The 13,794-nt window shown below is 41.2% G+C and overlaps 1 protein-coding gene and 1 pseudogene across 3 annotated transcripts in view; one reads left to right on the top strand and one right to left on the bottom strand.

Annotated features, from left to right (window-relative positions):
- The window catches only part of ADA (adenosine deaminase), a 65,032-nt gene that overhangs the window by 1,076 nt on the left and 50,162 nt on the right, over positions 1–13,794 (top strand). For 2 of the 3 annotated variants that reach the window (XM_087929056.1, XM_026697552.2), the window contains exons 2-4: positions 3,416–3,477; positions 5,011–5,133; positions 9,140–9,283. In XM_087929056.1, coding sequence (XP_087785182.1) covers positions 3,416–3,477; positions 5,011–5,133; positions 9,140–9,283 — 329 coding nt within the window. Of the gene's footprint in view, positions 1–3,415; positions 3,478–5,010; positions 5,134–5,254; positions 5,453–9,139; positions 9,284–13,794 lie in introns of those variants that run through there. The other variant, XM_087929057.1, reaches the window with a different exon arrangement.
- LOC148126034 (uncharacterized) lies at positions 11,063–13,167 on the bottom strand (annotated as a pseudogene).

Genomic DNA, 13,794 nt, shown 5'->3' with positions numbered 1-13,794 from the left:
TTACTCTGTTGCAGTTTCTTGTTTCATCAGTAATTCTGCCTGTTTAATTACTTTTTTAAATATACTTTATTGATTTTTACAATTAAAATAGACCAACAATACACACATAAATGCAAGAGAGAAAAAGAAGACAAGAAAGAGGGGAAAAAAGAATAGAAAGAAAAAGAAAGAAAACAGTTAAAAACATTTTAATCTTCAACAATTCGTGAGACCTCCTTTTATCTTTATTTTATACCATATACACCATTAATCCTTACATATATCCGTATATCACTATTATTATTCTATCATATCTTCTTTTGCCTTTTAGTGTGAAGCCTATCTTTGATCTATCCATTTGTACCAGCTATTCTATGAGCTGCTGGGAGCATCCAGAGATGGGAGGTGCTTCAGTCTCTGCTTGCTTAGGCTGAGCTTGAATTGAGGAATGCTTCTCCCTCCTCTTCCATGTGACTCTTCCAGGGTGTTCCCCAGTTTTTGCTCAGCCTCGTGCAAGACAGGCTGTTCTGCTCTTTGCTCCTTGGCCGAAGCAGAAATTTTGGATTCTCTTTACTCCTTCGAACAGTGCTAAATCAGCTTCATTCCAGGTTTGAATTCTCTCTCCTTAGCCCCCTACGCAATTGTTCTATTTGGCACTCTTGCCATTAAGGGGAAGCGCAATTTTTCACCCCCAAGGGAGGCAAAGGGAGGGTCAGTAGCGATCCTCGCACTACCTCCCAAAGCCAGAAATCCCTTTTCCCTCTCTGCCTTTTTCTCTGCTCCGTTTGTGTCGTACAGCAATTTCCCCCACACCCTCAAACGCCGTTATTTCCTTCTGCCTCTTACTACTATTTAAAGGAGAAAACCCATTCTCTCCTCCTGGCCCCTCTCTAAACTGAGCTTTGGTTTAGCTTGCCAGGCAGGGAATTGCTGCTGGAAGGCACGTCGTCATTGGGGCCACCATTTTGTTTTCTTCCTAAGTGAAGGCTGTGTGTGGAATTGAAGTATTAGGTCCCGCCTGGCCCTATTTCAGAGATAATCCCTGTTTTCTCTATTTCTGACTTGTATTTGATTGGAGTATTCGTTGGCTCAACCCCACAGCTTTCCTCCAGCAGCGCAGCAGCCACACCCAGGCCTTTCGTGTCAGCCTGTGCACAGAGGCTGCTGCAGGCCCTAGCTTAATCTTACCAGGCCTAGGCGTTTTCAAAATTAGGCTAATTGGTCCTCTTGTTATCCCAGGAGCAGGGATCCATCCATATCAACCTCGATTATAATATTGATTTCTGAATTACAGTATAATATTTTCATACTCAAATATTATCACTGTGGTATGGCTCAATTGTTCTCTTTGACTTCATAACCATATATCTCCACAGAGATATATATAAAGAATAAAAAAAAGAACAACTAAACTAAATTTACACTAAAAGGAGGAGGTAATGTTGATCAGAGACACCGTCTTTGCATAGATCGGGCCCTGGGCGTGCCAACCGCCTCATTTTGATATCTAATATACTACAATTACATCTAACTCATTGCAATGGCAGATGGCAATACTTCTAGGGGATCTTATTTGAAGGCAAAAGCAAAAACCCACCACTTGCGCAGGCAGGCTAAGGAGACCTCCAAAGCGGCCCAGAGGGACGCCCTAAGGCACCACAAAGCCCTGCAAAAAGAAATTGAAAGGAGATCTAAGGAAGCACTCCAGGTGCCTCAAGTCCCTCCATCCTCCAGTCCCTCTACCTCTGTTCAACCTCCCCCTCCCAGGTGTTTCCTTCTCCCCCAGGCGCAGCTTGTGACTTCGATTTGGGGCCCATGCACTATAGCGAGCCCCTATCAGACATAGACCCTCTAGAGGATGAAATGTCCGAGGACGAGGGGCTCACCCCTGACCAGCCCGCCTTTGCGGGCCTCTTTAAGCTGCAACTAGTCAAATCCTTATTGTTTAAGGCCAAAAATATTTCAGGTCTGAGTAAACAATCCCCCTCAGTCCACCCTGCCCCTCCTGGAGAAGGACCTGAAGACCTCATTTTTAACCAACCTGTGGTAGAGGCCGAGACTATACCAGCTCCCCCTATCCTTGCATCTGTAGTGGTCCCCCCAGCCCCCTCTAACCACGACAAAAAATTCTTTAATCTGGATCCGGACTTCTCTAAACTATTGAACACCCCTGAGGTCAACGAGCCCATTGTGGGCCTGGCATCCTCCTCGATTCTGACTGAGGCGTTAGAGGCCCTAAAGCCCAAGGAAAAGCGGGCCGAGCTGGCCTTACGCAAGGCCCATCAGTCAGACGCATGGCCATAAGATCGGCTACGGCCGCATCTTTATGAGGTTCTCAATTTGATGGTTGTACCAGCTCAAACAACATGTCCCCGCATCTAACACCAGGGCGCACCAGGACATTGCTAAGATCACCGCCGCAGCCGAGTTCTCATCCCGACCAACGAGGTCGGGGTTTTTATTCCCACCTTTTTGCTAGGCTGTTTTTTGGACCTTTTGGGGGGTGGTTTTTCAGGGCATTTTTGACCCAGAAAATGGCCTGAAAATAGCTTGAAAATGGCCCCAAAACAGGCCTGGTTTTGGGCCCTTTTCAGGCTGTTTTTTGGACTGTTTTGGGACCATCTTTGGCCTGAAAAACAACCCAAAATGCCCCAAAATGTCTTGAAAACAGCTCTCCAAAACAGTCTGAAAATGGCCCAAAACCCAGACTGAATACTGCCCCCAAAACAGGCTGAAAAATGGGTGGGGGCAGGGCCAGCCAGTGGTGGGATTTGCCGGTTTGCCAAACTGCACCTAATCTTAACTACTGATCCTCCAGAACTGGTGTGAACTGGCGGCAGCCCACCTCTGGCTCCCATTACTTGCCCCAGTTCCTGCCCCCCAGCAGTTCGAAAGCATATAAATATGAGTAAATAAATAGGTACCACTTTGGTGAGAAGGTAACATTCTGTGCATCTTGGCGTATAGTCATTCTGATCATATAACTCCAGAAATGTCTTTAGACAACCCTGACTTCATTGGCTAGGAAATGGAGATGAGCACCTCCCCACTAAAGATGGACAGGGAAAAGCTTCTTTTGGATACAAAGATCTTTCACAGAATATAGGTACCGTTGTATCTTCCGTTACACATTATTTTTCTCATATAACAAATAGTCATGGATAGTCATCAACCTCTGTTCAAAACACCTCAGCAGAAGCAAGGCACTTTATGTGTATGTAAGTTAGGGTTTTTGTTGTTGTTTTGCTATTGTTTTGAACTTGAAATTTCCTATGTTGTTTCACAAGATTATTTGAATTTTCATCAAATTTTAAAATGGCTTGCATTTTGATGAAGGGGCTGAGAATACATTTGTTATAAGGGAATGAAAATGCAGCTGGATGTGAAGATTAGATGGCTAATTACAGTAGATTTATATAACTTTTATCTCTTGCAGGTTGAACTTCATGTTCACTTGGATGGAGCCATTAAGCCAGAAACTATTCTATACTTTGGCAAGTAAGTTAACAACTCTGGGTTTTCTTTTTTAAAAAAAACAACCATGTCATTGGTACTTTATCCTTAATCAATATTGTTTCCAGACTGTTTCTCAATTATTCTATTTAAATTTAGAAGGGGAAACATTTTGACGTTTGATCCCACTTCTTATATAATGTTGTTGTTTTATGAATTGTGAGATTATTATATAAATAAATCAACAGACTTTGATAATCTGATAATCCATAGGATGCTTTATTACATAAGATACTGCAGTACCGGACTCCTAACCCTAAAGCAACCATTTTAGGAGAAAGGAGACACTTCCTTCTAGTGAATACAGCTTATATAGTATCATAATCACATGGTTACATAACACTTCCTATTTAGCATAAATAGAAATTATACAACATTCCTCATAAAACAATTGCATCCTTCCATGGAAATCTCCCAACATTCTCATTATCGTCAGATTTCTGTTTTCCACTTAAAAGATCACACACAAGATCATCAATATCCCTATAACATCAAAATGATCTTATTAACCCAAGCCAAGAACAAATGATTTCACAACCAGACAGGACATTAGCAGAACAACACGTTGCATAAGTGTTCTGATCTCTAACAGGTCACAAAGAGAACAAATATGGCTTCAGTCTTGCTTTTTATATTTTTAGGTGTATAAGGCAAATTTCCTATATATAACCTAATTTAGCAGTAAAATTCCATATAGCTGTTCTAGAACAAGCAGGTTTTATTTCAGGAAGTAAATTAATGGTATAGTCATCTGTAAATTAATGGTATAGTCATATATTTACTCATCTGCTTAAAAGTAAGCCGCATAGTTGTACAATCATGGTTCTCATTGTATCAATAATCTTTTCCATAATTTTCTCAGATTTGATCCCCAGTAAAATAGATGGAAAAATCTGAAAGTTAGGAAAGGATAGGATACAAAAAACTGGGATCTGACCCCACTACTTATATCTGACTATTTTTAAACTTCTGAACATGAAAACTTCTTTAAAAGCTACAGGACATTTATTACTAAAACAGATTGCATCACAAAATGTTGGCAAAATGCTAGGAAAATGGAGAACAGGGCTTATATCCCAGTAGAAGCTGTTGCATAATAATGTAACTCCAGTAATCAAAAAGTTACTACTCCAATGGTAATTTATGCTTTTGGGTAAGGGTTAGAAATTCCTGTTTGTGAGTTAATAGTAAGACAGTTTTGTTTATTAAGGTGTTTCATAGCACAAGGAAATGAGACAATAGAAATGATATTAAGATTCAGGAAACATCTGATGTGCATGGATATAATTTATCAATACAGTCATACCAAGAAAGGAAATATGTATTTTATTGGATGTTTCATTGTTAAGGTTAGAAGTTAGCTGGGAATACATTAAAAAGTATTATATAACGATTAGCCAGGGCTATTTGACTATTCAGTTTTTTTATCAGCATATGCACTCACAAAAGAATTGACTGTTCAAAACTAATCCTAAATAAATTTCAGCAGTTGATATACAAACTTTTTTAAATTCCTAGGAAAAGAGGAATACATCTCCCTGCGGATACTGTAGATGGCCTTATGAAACAAATTAGTTATAGTGAACCAGAATCTCTCACTTATTTTCTTCAAAAGTTTGATTTGTACATGGCAGCTATTGCGTAAGTGAAATAATTTGTTCCAATTTTCTTATTGTAAAAAAGATTTTCAGTTTTTAAAAACTGATACTCATTTTGCTAGGTTAGCAGTATGATATGCTTATCCTTTTTTATTACCTGCCTGTATTAGCTTGTGCTTGTCACTGTGTTATGTATCTGTATTTATGCATTCTCTGATATTCTCTCTTTCTCCCTCTGTCTCTCTTTCCCCCCTTCCCCTCCTCTCTTTCTCACACACAAACTCACATTCTAATTTGCTGCTTAAAAATCAATGCCATTGTTCCAATTGAGAGAATACTAATCTACTGTACATGACTCACAGGTAAATGATAATCCTCTATGCTTATCTATCTCTATGCCAAGTAAGCAGAATAGTTTTGAAGGGGAAGGAAAAATTATCTAGTTCTTCAAGCCATGTGGGCATTTCTGCTGTCAAAAGAGATTTCTTAAGACCAGCACCACATGCTGTCAGCACAACTTGCTGTGATCTTGAGATTAGTGCAATTTTAAAATTGAATGCTGCTCCTTACACATTTTCTTGCTTTAATGTATATAATGTTCTAATTTGTATTGCTAGAAAAATACCCTCCTATAACAATATGTTTGTGATTTTCTTTTCTTTTAGTTTTTATCATATCTTTATTATTTTTATAAACAACTCAGTGCAGCAAACATAACTAATACTCCTTCTCCCGTTTTCTCTACAAGTCTGGAATTAACTACATGAGAAGTTTATCTTACATGGTATTTTTATTATATTGCTATATAAAAGCAGAGGAATATTTTTTTATCTTTCAACTTTGAACTAAATAATGGTGGGATTTTGTTAAGGAGAATTGAGGTCACAGGTTCACAGCTGTCACTATATATCCAGTTGGTTCTAATGTGGACAGTGGATGTTCAACAAATAGTACTGTTGGCTTAAGAATCCAAATAATTTCACGTAGCAGGTATACTAGTATAGATTGGCTCCAAAGTGGATACTGTCATGTTTTATTCTTGCTAGAAGATATGATTTACAAATTATGGATATCAAACGGGAAACTATATTTGCATTTCTCTAGAGCAGGAGTAGGCAATCTGGTGTCCTCCAGATATTTGGACTTTAATCTCCAAAGTCCTTATCTTTGATCAGGCTGGCTGGGGTTGATGAGTATAAAATCCACAATTAGTTGAGAGAACCATCTTTCCTGATAGGCAGCATTTCAAACGTTTAAAATGTTCCCCATGCTTACTCAGGGATACATGTCTGTTGAAGGGAAGTTATGAGGTTATGCAGTTTTTATTGAATAAATTCAGTCAAAACTGTATATGTTTGTATTTTCTGTTAGAAGCTCCCATGGCATTTGAATCTGTCTGTGCTCTTTTAATTTGTAATTATTTCTTAAAGTTGAGTTTAGCATTCATAGGCTATGAAGTTTAAGACAATCTTTTGGGGAGTGGTTGAAGAAAAAAACCCAGGTAGTTAGGCAGTCTTTGTTATAGTCTTTCACAGATTAAGAGCAAAATGAAGAAATAGCAGGATTAATGGGTAGGAGAAATAGCATTTTGATAAAAGCTAGTTTCTCTGCATTGAGTCAAGATAGCTAGAATATCAGATAATGTTTTTGGGGTTTTATTTATCCGTTTTGTCCCTGATACCAACTTGTATCATGATTTTCAGCCAATTAAAGCCTGTTTCATCTGTATGGGACAGCTATTTCTGAAATCTAGGTTTTAATACTAGTTTACAATAGACAAATTATGACTTTTTGAGAATCTAGACCTAAGATGAGAAATTGAGGGAAAGGAGATGAGAGAGGAAACACATGACTGTGAATCTAATACAGAAAAAATCAAAGTCATGTATTTTGTTATTTTTTGACCAACACTAGCACTGGGTACCAATGCTAATAATGATTTAGGTGAGGCATAGTATTTAAAAATTGGGAAGAATGAATGGCATATTTCTTTGTGGCCCATAAGCCTCTTGACATTCCATACATTGCTTGATTTACAGTAGTGGCCAAAATTGTGGAAACCTTAATGGAAAAGTGTCTCCTTACATATTTTATGCCATCGCTACCAAACAGGGAGATCTTGGTCTCATCACTCCAAATAACACTGTCCCATTGTTCCTCTGTCCAGGTAACACGGGTTTTAGCCCAGTTTAGTCTTTTCAACCTTTGTTTGAGAGAGAAAAGTGGATTTTTTCATGGAATTCTAGATTTTAGACCAAATTCCTACAGTCTGCGCCGAACAGTCCTTGCATTCAACTTCACATTGCTTTGCACCATTTCATCTTGTATACACCCAGATGATTTTCTTCTGTCACATAGGCACAGTCTCTTAATTCTTCTATCATCACTTGCTGTTGTGCACCTTTTCCTACCTTTACCAGTGTGGTTTAGTAGTGACTGAGACTTCATATACCTCTTCAGAAACTTAGAAATGCCACCTTTGGTTAAGCTTCCACCAATTTTTCTTCTAATTTCCTTATAACTGTAGCCTTATTTACTTAATAATACTATTTTACATCACTTACTGGGTGACCAGTCAACTCTTTGCACCATTACTTTAATTTTACTACGTTTTACAAGCTCACTAAATGAAAGAACACAAAAAAACCCCAACCAACTTGATAGCAATCACATAACACACTGACAAATGTCCTCCTCTCAGCTTCAATACAGGAATGACATCAATAACTGAATCCTATTGTGATCTGATTGGCTCATTGCCAAAACAAGATGACACCTGTTTGACTCTCTAAACACTCATGCTCATTGGCTACAATCAGATGAAGGAAAGCTACCTGATATCAATCTAAGGAAGCTATGCTTCCTTTTTCTGGTTATTTGCTATAACCTTTGGTAGAATACAGATAACTGAACAAACTTTGTTGCATTACATTCTTGATTAAATTATCTTCCCATTGATATATAATTTTATCGTACTACTCTCAAAAAAGTGGTGTTATTAGCAGGGATGGGTTTCAAAAATTTTAGCAACGGTTTCTTTGCCTGGTTGCTGGGTGGGCGTGGCCATGATGGGTGTGGCCTAGTTGGTCTCCTGCAACACGGTGGGGGGGCATTTTTGCCCTCTCCAGGCTCCGGAGGCTTTCCTCAAGTTTCTGGGAGGGTGAAAACAGCCTCCCTGGGCTCCAGAGGTTCTCTGGAAGCTGGAAACGGGCCCATTTCTGGCCTTCCTGAACTTCTGGAAGGCTGGTTTTTCGCCCTCCCTGAGCCTCTGCACGCGCCCTACACTTACCTGCATCCAAAAGAGGTTGTGTGGGGACTCCAGCCAGGAGTGGGACTTGGGGGTTCTCCAAACTGCACAGAATCTTAGCTAGGGGCACTCTCGAACCCCTGTGAACCTCCAGCAGCCCATCCCTGGTTATTAGCCATCAAACCTCAAAAATACACTTTTCCCAAAATGTTTCCACAATTTTTACCACTACTGTAATAATGTCCCGTTTCCAGATCAGAATTGATGCAAGGAATATCGCCAATAATTTCTGATTATACATTAATTTGTTGCTCTTTTGCACAGCTAGAATTAAAACATGTGCCTTGTGACCTGTACATGTTTTAGAGGAAAATTATTGGACTTGGATGCAAAAAGGACTGGAAGGAATCTATGTTTTAGCTAACTGGAAATTTAATTGATCTGAACTTTCCCATTAACTGAATCTATTTAGTTCATGTTCAAATAAGGAAAATATTTTCCCTGCATAATTTTGTAAATATAGCTTATTGCATCACATTTTGGGGATTGGATCTGAATCAGAATCTTGATCTTTTTGTATGATTTTTATTATATACTACCAAGCTTCTTTGAAAAGCCAGAATATTGCGGGGGTGAGGGGGGGTGTGTTGTTTTTGTTTTGGTTGGGAACACATTAGAGTTGTAAATAGTATGTTGCTAGTTTAGAACTTTGTTTCCTGGTACTCTTATAGTTCTGCAAATCCATGTTTTACAGACTCTGAATTAGCCAAGACTACTATAAAACAACCTTTTTTATTTGCAGAGGTGACCGAGAAGCTATACAAAGAATTGCTTATGAATTTGTGGAAATGAAAGCAAAGGAGGGGGTGATCTATGTTGAGGTGAGGTACTGCCCTCATCTTTTTGCCAATTGTGGAGTAGATCCTATCCCATGGAAGCAGAAAAAGTGAGTTATTGTTTAAATGCATAAGATAGTACTTCCTTGTCTTTGCAACTTCCTAATATGCTTCACCTCCCAGAATTCCCCAGCTAACATGGCAGTTACTGAGAGGTCTGGGAATTTAAGTTCACATCCCTGGAAACAGAAATAAAAAGATGTAAATTACAGTATTTAAGAGGAACAATTAAATATTATTGGATGGCAGGTGAATATGCAGTTTTGTGACTAATGGCAGACTGTATTTGCATTCAGTGAACATGCAAGTGATGTTGACAGTATAATGACTGCATGTCTTTTAATTTTTCATAGCATAAGAGATCAGTATACAGTTACTTTGTTCACTAAAAAGTGGGCACTATTACTATTTTGTTCTTCTGGTTCAGTACTTAGCTCTGATAAACAGTACTATAATTACCATAAATAAGTTTTATCATTTTCAGAGAATGACAAACAAAAATATAAACCCAGTGTGACTAAGATTAAGCATGTATATGCTCTAATCTTGTGAATTTCTTTTAATTATAAATATTACTCCATGTATTGATGCATTATAGTATTTATTTATTTATTTATTGAATTTATATTGCCACCTATTCGCCCATGCGACTCGAGGCGGCTTACAGAATGTAAAATCATATTTAAAATAAAAAACCAATACAACTAACAAAAGAATCAAATAAATTAATAAAGTACAATAGAAAAAAATCTTGGAATAAATAAAATCAACCCACAATTCCCACCCACCGCCCCGACGACAGCAGATCACACAAACTGTTTGATGGGCTCCATCCCACTCTGGGTTCCCCAGGCCTGGTGGCAGAACCAGGTCTTCAGTGCCTTCCAGAAGAGTATTAGAGACGGGGGGCATTCTAATATCTGGGGGAATGATATTCCAGAGAGAGGGAGCCACCACGGAGAAGGCCCTTCTTCTGGGTCCCACCAGGTATATCTCAGAGAAGGGACCCGCAACATTCCCTGCCTTCGCACTCTAATGGGTCAGGTAGATGTAATTGGCAAGAGACATTCCCTCAGATAACCTGGTCCCAAGTCATGAAGGGCTTTAAAAGTGACAACAAGAAGCAAATTGGCAACCAATGCAGCTTCCGTAGGAGAGGTGAAACATGTGCACACCATGGTCTGCACAAAACCATGCGGGCCGCTGCATTTTGCACCAACTGGAGCTTCTGGATGTTCTTCAAGGGCAGCCCCATGTAGAGCATATTTTAATAAGACGGGAAGTGACTAAGGCATGAGTGACTGTGAGTAGGGACTGTTGGTCCAGGAAAGGGCGTAACTGATGCACAACCCGCACTTGCGCAAAGGCCCTCCTGGCCACAACCAGCACCTGCTCTTCGAGCAGGAGTCGTGAGTCCAGGAAAACCCCTAGATTACACACAGGGTCTGTTTGGGGTAGTACCACCCCATCCAAGACCAAAGATGGCAATTCTCCCTGAGCCAACAAACCCCAAACCCAGAGCCACTCAGTCTTGCAAGGGTTTAGTGTCAATCCATTGCTCACCATCCAGCCTCCAGGCACTGCAAAAGGGAGGGCACAGCAACACTTAACTCACCACGGGCTGAGACATACAGCTGAGTATCATCAGCATATTGGTGATACTTCAGTCCATGGTGACGGATGATCTCCCCCAGCGGCTTCATATAATTGTTGAACAGGAGCGGAGAGAGTACCGAACCCTGCGGAACCCCGTAAAGCAGTGGGCGAGTGCTGGATTTCTCCTCTCCTATCAACTCTGGCTGAGAGGAGCCACGGAGGAAGGAAGTGAACTAGGATAGCACAAGTCCTCCCGCTCCCATCCCCTGAAGCTGCCCCAGGAGAATCCCATGGTCAATGGTATCAAAAGCCGCTAAGAGGTCAAGTAGAGTAAGGATGGGTGCACTACCCACATCCTGCTCCCACCAGAGATCATCCAAAAGTGCAACCAATGCACTGTTCCAAATCCAGGCCTGAATCCTGACTGGTAGAGGTTGCGATAATTCGTTTCATCCAGAAACCTCTGGAGTTGCTGCGCTGCCATCTTCTCAACAACCTTCCCCAAAAAGAGAAGATTGGACACAGGTCGGAAATTATCCAACTGGGTGGAGTCCAGCGATGGCTTCTTAAGAAGAGGGTGGACTACAGCCTCCTTAAAGTGATGAGGCACCATCCCCTCCTGTAGGGAAGCATTGATCACCACCAGAGTCCTCCCGCCTGTCATCTCCTGGGAAGCTTTCACAAACCAGGACAGACATGGGTCTAAAACACAAGTGCTTCCATGCATATTCCTTAGGATCCTGTCCACTTCCTCAGGAGCAACAGGGCCAAACCATTACCAGATAACAGGGCAAGAACCTGCCTCAGGAGCTTCCACCAGACCAGCAACCACGCCGGCATCTAACTGGGAATGAAGTCAAGCGATTTTGTCTTCCAGAAAATCGGCAAATTCCTCAGTGCACTCCTTCAGGGGGACCTCAATCTCCTCCTTCCCTAGGAGGAGATGGCTCACCTTAAAGAGGGCTGCTGGGTGATTATCAGCAGACGCAATTAGTGCGGAGAAGTATTTTTACTTTGCCTCACAAATTGCCACAAAATAGGCCTTAGTAGCAGCTCTTATCTGTGTTCGATCAAATTCTTCTCCTGTCTTCCACCAGTGGTGCTCTAGACATCTCCTCATGTGTTTCATCCCTCTCAGTTCCTCTATACCACAGGGCACAGAGAAGGCCACGGATAAGGAGAGGTCACAAGGGTGCAATCCTATCCAGAGCCTCAGTCACCTTCCGATTCCAAACAGCGACTAAGAACTCGACTGGACTGCACAGTAGATCTGCAGTTATAAGCCCCAGCTCCTTCTGGAACCCATTCAGGTCCATTAGTCAATGGGGTCAGACTAATCTAATAGGTCCTGTCTCCCTGCGGGGCGGGGGAGGGTGGTTTCAGCTTTTGAGAAACTCATTGCCACCAGACTGTGATCCGACCATGACAAGGGGACCAAGGACAGGTCCATCAATTCTAGGTCACAGATACTGCTCTGACAAGAACACCAAATTGGGTGTGGGACCACTATTACTAGTCAGGCTCTGGATGATCTGGGACAGGCCCATGGAAGTCATGGTTTCCATGACATCTCGGGCTACCTCCGCCCCTGCCCCCAGAGAAGGCAGGTTGAAATCCCCCAGAACTAAATGCCTGGGGAATTCCACCGCCAGCCCTGCAGTGAGGTCCAAGAGCCCAGGTAGGGAAACTGTCACGCAGCAGGAAGGCTGGCACAGCAGCAGCAATCCCACCTGATCCCTTGAGTCCAAGCTAAGAAAAAGGGTCTCACAGCCAGGCACTTGTGAAACAGTGCCTCTGGAGGCTATTAGAGATTCTCTGATAACAACAGCCACACATCCTCCCCGGCCCTGAGGTCTAGACTGGCGCCATGCTGGATAACCCACTGGCACACTTCTACAAGGGGAATGCCTCCCTCTGGGCCCAGCCAGGTCTCATTAATTATGACATTAATATCTAATTATGATATTAATATCTTAATTAATATCACTGGGATGCATTTTGTGGCTTTACTGGCTTTACCAGTTTAACTCTAGTACTTTAAAGGATTTAAACTGGTTCATGCTTCAAATTTTTCACTTTGTGGGATCAATAATCAGAATAACAGAATAATAGAGTTGGAAGGGACTTTGGAGATCTTCCAGTCCAATCCCCTGCTCAAGCAGGAGAGCCTATACTACTTCAGACAAATGGCTGTCCAGTCTCTTCTTAAAAGCCTCCAGTGATGGCCCACCCACAACTTTTGAAGGCAAACTCTTCCACTGGTTAATTGTTCTCACTCAGGGGTGGGATCCGACTAGTGTAATTACCGGTTCGGTAATTTACGATTTTCTGCTTGCATGCGTGTGTGAATCATAGTCAGCTTGCTACCTGGACAGCTGAGCAGCACTGCACGCGGGTGCGCAGTGTTTGAAAAGCCTCTTTTTTCCTGCTTTTTCAACCGCAGCTGTGCTGCACAAAGCAGCTGAGGTTGAAAAAGCATGAAATAAAGGTCAGGTAAGAGCCTGGGCGGGTGGGTGCACCAAAACAGCAGCAGACATAGAACCGGTTCTATGTCTGCTGCTCTTCAGAGATACTGGTTCTACAGAGCCGGATAAAACCGGTAGAATCCCACCCCTGTTCTCACTGTTAGGATTTTTTTTCCTTAGTTCTAGGTTGCTTCTCTCCTTGTTTAGTTTCTTGTCTTGCCTTCTGGCCATTATGTATAAAATTACACATAGTAATAATATGACCTTTCTGGAGAACTTTACAACACTTACATTTGTTTAGATAGAACTGAAGCATTATTTGACAACTAACTACAAACTTAGCTCTCAAACCAGTTTTGTAGGAAAACTTCTTGAAAGGTTAAAGGAGTCAAGAAGATTTACTGCTCCTGTTGGTTGTAAATTCCTGCCAAGGTAGTCTGGTATGCTATATTTTCTTGTTAATTAGCTTTTCTGAAATTTGAATTCTTCTCCAAGTAGAA

This window comes from Pseudonaja textilis, chromosome 3 (genome assembly GCF_049901715.1).
Source record: "Pseudonaja textilis isolate UNSWEBS1 chromosome 3, rPseTex1.2, whole genome shotgun sequence".
In the NCBI taxonomy this organism is placed as follows: domain Eukaryota; kingdom Metazoa; phylum Chordata; class Lepidosauria; order Squamata; family Elapidae; genus Pseudonaja; species Pseudonaja textilis.
Note: the sequence above shows the minus strand (reverse complement) of the source record. Positions and strands in the feature narration are given on the sequence as shown.